Here is a 1,657-nt window from a genome sequence, read left to right on the forward strand (position 1 = left end):
TCAAAGGGCTCTAATTCTTTTGATCAATAAAATGCAAGCTTAAATGGACATTAAAGTGTTAGTTAACAAAAGAGAAAATTCAACATAAGGAACAAACTACTAGTGACAATGACATATGGCTACAGACATCAGGAGTTCTAATTCTTGGCTCAGTGTGTGACCTTAAAGAAGTCACTCCAGCTTTTATTTCCTTTACCTTACCTTTTGTGCAATAGGAATATTGCTCACCTTCTAGATGACCTTTGAATTTCATTATTTCTGTTTTTGCAAGGCACTCTAGTATTCTTTGATTGGCAGATTTAAATGAAAAATGCAAGCCATAAGGTATGAACAATTTTTAAAATAAATAGATCAATAAAAAACTCTGAGTTACAGATCGAGTTTTCCATCTTCTTACCCAAGGACAGATTTTCTGTGTCCCCTGCACTGCCTGGCTTGTGATGTGCAACTAGGAGACACTGACTATCAAGCAGCGACTGCTGCTGCACGAAACACGAGTACCACATTTCAATTTCTTTCAGGTGACTGGGCAGCTCAGGATTGAAGATGATTATTACGCCATCAGAGTCCTTCATCAGAGCTGGCCAGCATGTTTCAAACCTTGAAAAACAGGTGCATGGAAAATAGTAAGATTGATAGTTGGAAAACAGAAACATGCACTTAAACTTCCTCAAGTTTTCTTCTTCCCTTCTCAAGAACACATTTCAGTACTTTTTCTTTATTATAACATTAGTAATCTTGCCAGTGATCTGTCATATGCCAAATATTTTGACTTACCTATTATGTTAGTTGGTCCCATGATTTGCTGACAATGTAGTATTTGGTCAAATGCTTATTTAAACTTTTTCCCTTAAACCAAATCTGTCCAGTTCACAATTGTATTTTTTGGAAATTAAGGCCTCAATCGTATATATACATTGTTTGAAGTCAGCTCACATCATAACTTAAAGGAGATAAAAGGCAGTTACAGAGTGGGCTCCTGTCTTCTGTACCTGTAACTTCATTCCAGGAACTACAGACTTCACTGTTATACTCAGTCCTTCTCCAAAATAAAGTTCAGTGTCAGCTGGGATCATGGCAGAGAGTACCTAGTAACAGATACTTTATAGCAGAATATAAAAATAGAATATAAAAAATATATTGGGTAAAGAGGTGTGAATATTCCTCATCTCAAAAAGATCACTAGTTTTAGGCCTTAAGTATGAATATTTTGTGTAAACAGAACTATTATGAATTAAGTAACCCGGAGGAAGTAACAACGATGGCGGCTTACTTTTGATCCCCACTGCAATCCCACAGCTCGAATCGACACCCAGCTCCTTTGCTGCTGCTGTTCTCGTTTGGCATGTCATACTCCACGATCCTGTGAACATGAGTGGACGTACGATGTGATACCGTTCTACACACCGCCAAAACCAGAACGCGGGATTTCTGAGGGGCAGACAATTGCTCGGGGGTCGGTTCAGTCCCCACGCCCTGAGGTGTTGCTCACCTCACACCCTGCGTCGGGCTGTAGCTGCCAATCCTTTTTGTGTTCTCCGAAACAAAGTTTGCCAACACCGATTTTCCAGACTGGCAGAAAACAAGAACGAAAGACACTCACTGAATTTAATATGCCAAAGCCCCAGGCAACAGAGGAGCACGGTGCTTCCCCAAG

The 1,657-nt window shown here is 39.8% G+C and overlaps 1 protein-coding gene across 1 annotated transcript in view; it reads right to left on the bottom strand.

The window, feature by feature from the left end:
- The window catches only part of IFT22 (intraflagellar transport 22), a gene marked incomplete at its 5' end in the record, with an annotated part of 2,469 nt that extends 871 nt beyond the window's left edge, over positions 1–1,598 (bottom strand). Inside the window, 3 exons of the mRNA XM_010085500.1 lie at positions 398–600; positions 1,274–1,363; positions 1,493–1,598. Of these exons, the coding sequence (XP_010083802.1) occupies positions 398–600; positions 1,274–1,363; positions 1,493–1,598 (399 nt within the window). The remainder of the gene's footprint in view (positions 1–397; positions 601–1,273; positions 1,364–1,492) is intronic.
- Positions 1,599–1,657: the final 59 nt, after the last annotated feature.

The sequence above is a fragment of the Pterocles gutturalis genome, unplaced genomic scaffold (genome assembly GCF_000699245.1).
Source record: "Pterocles gutturalis isolate BGI_N339 unplaced genomic scaffold, ASM69924v1 scaffold9135, whole genome shotgun sequence".
NCBI lineage: Eukaryota > Metazoa > Chordata > Aves > Pterocliformes > Pteroclidae > Pterocles > Pterocles gutturalis.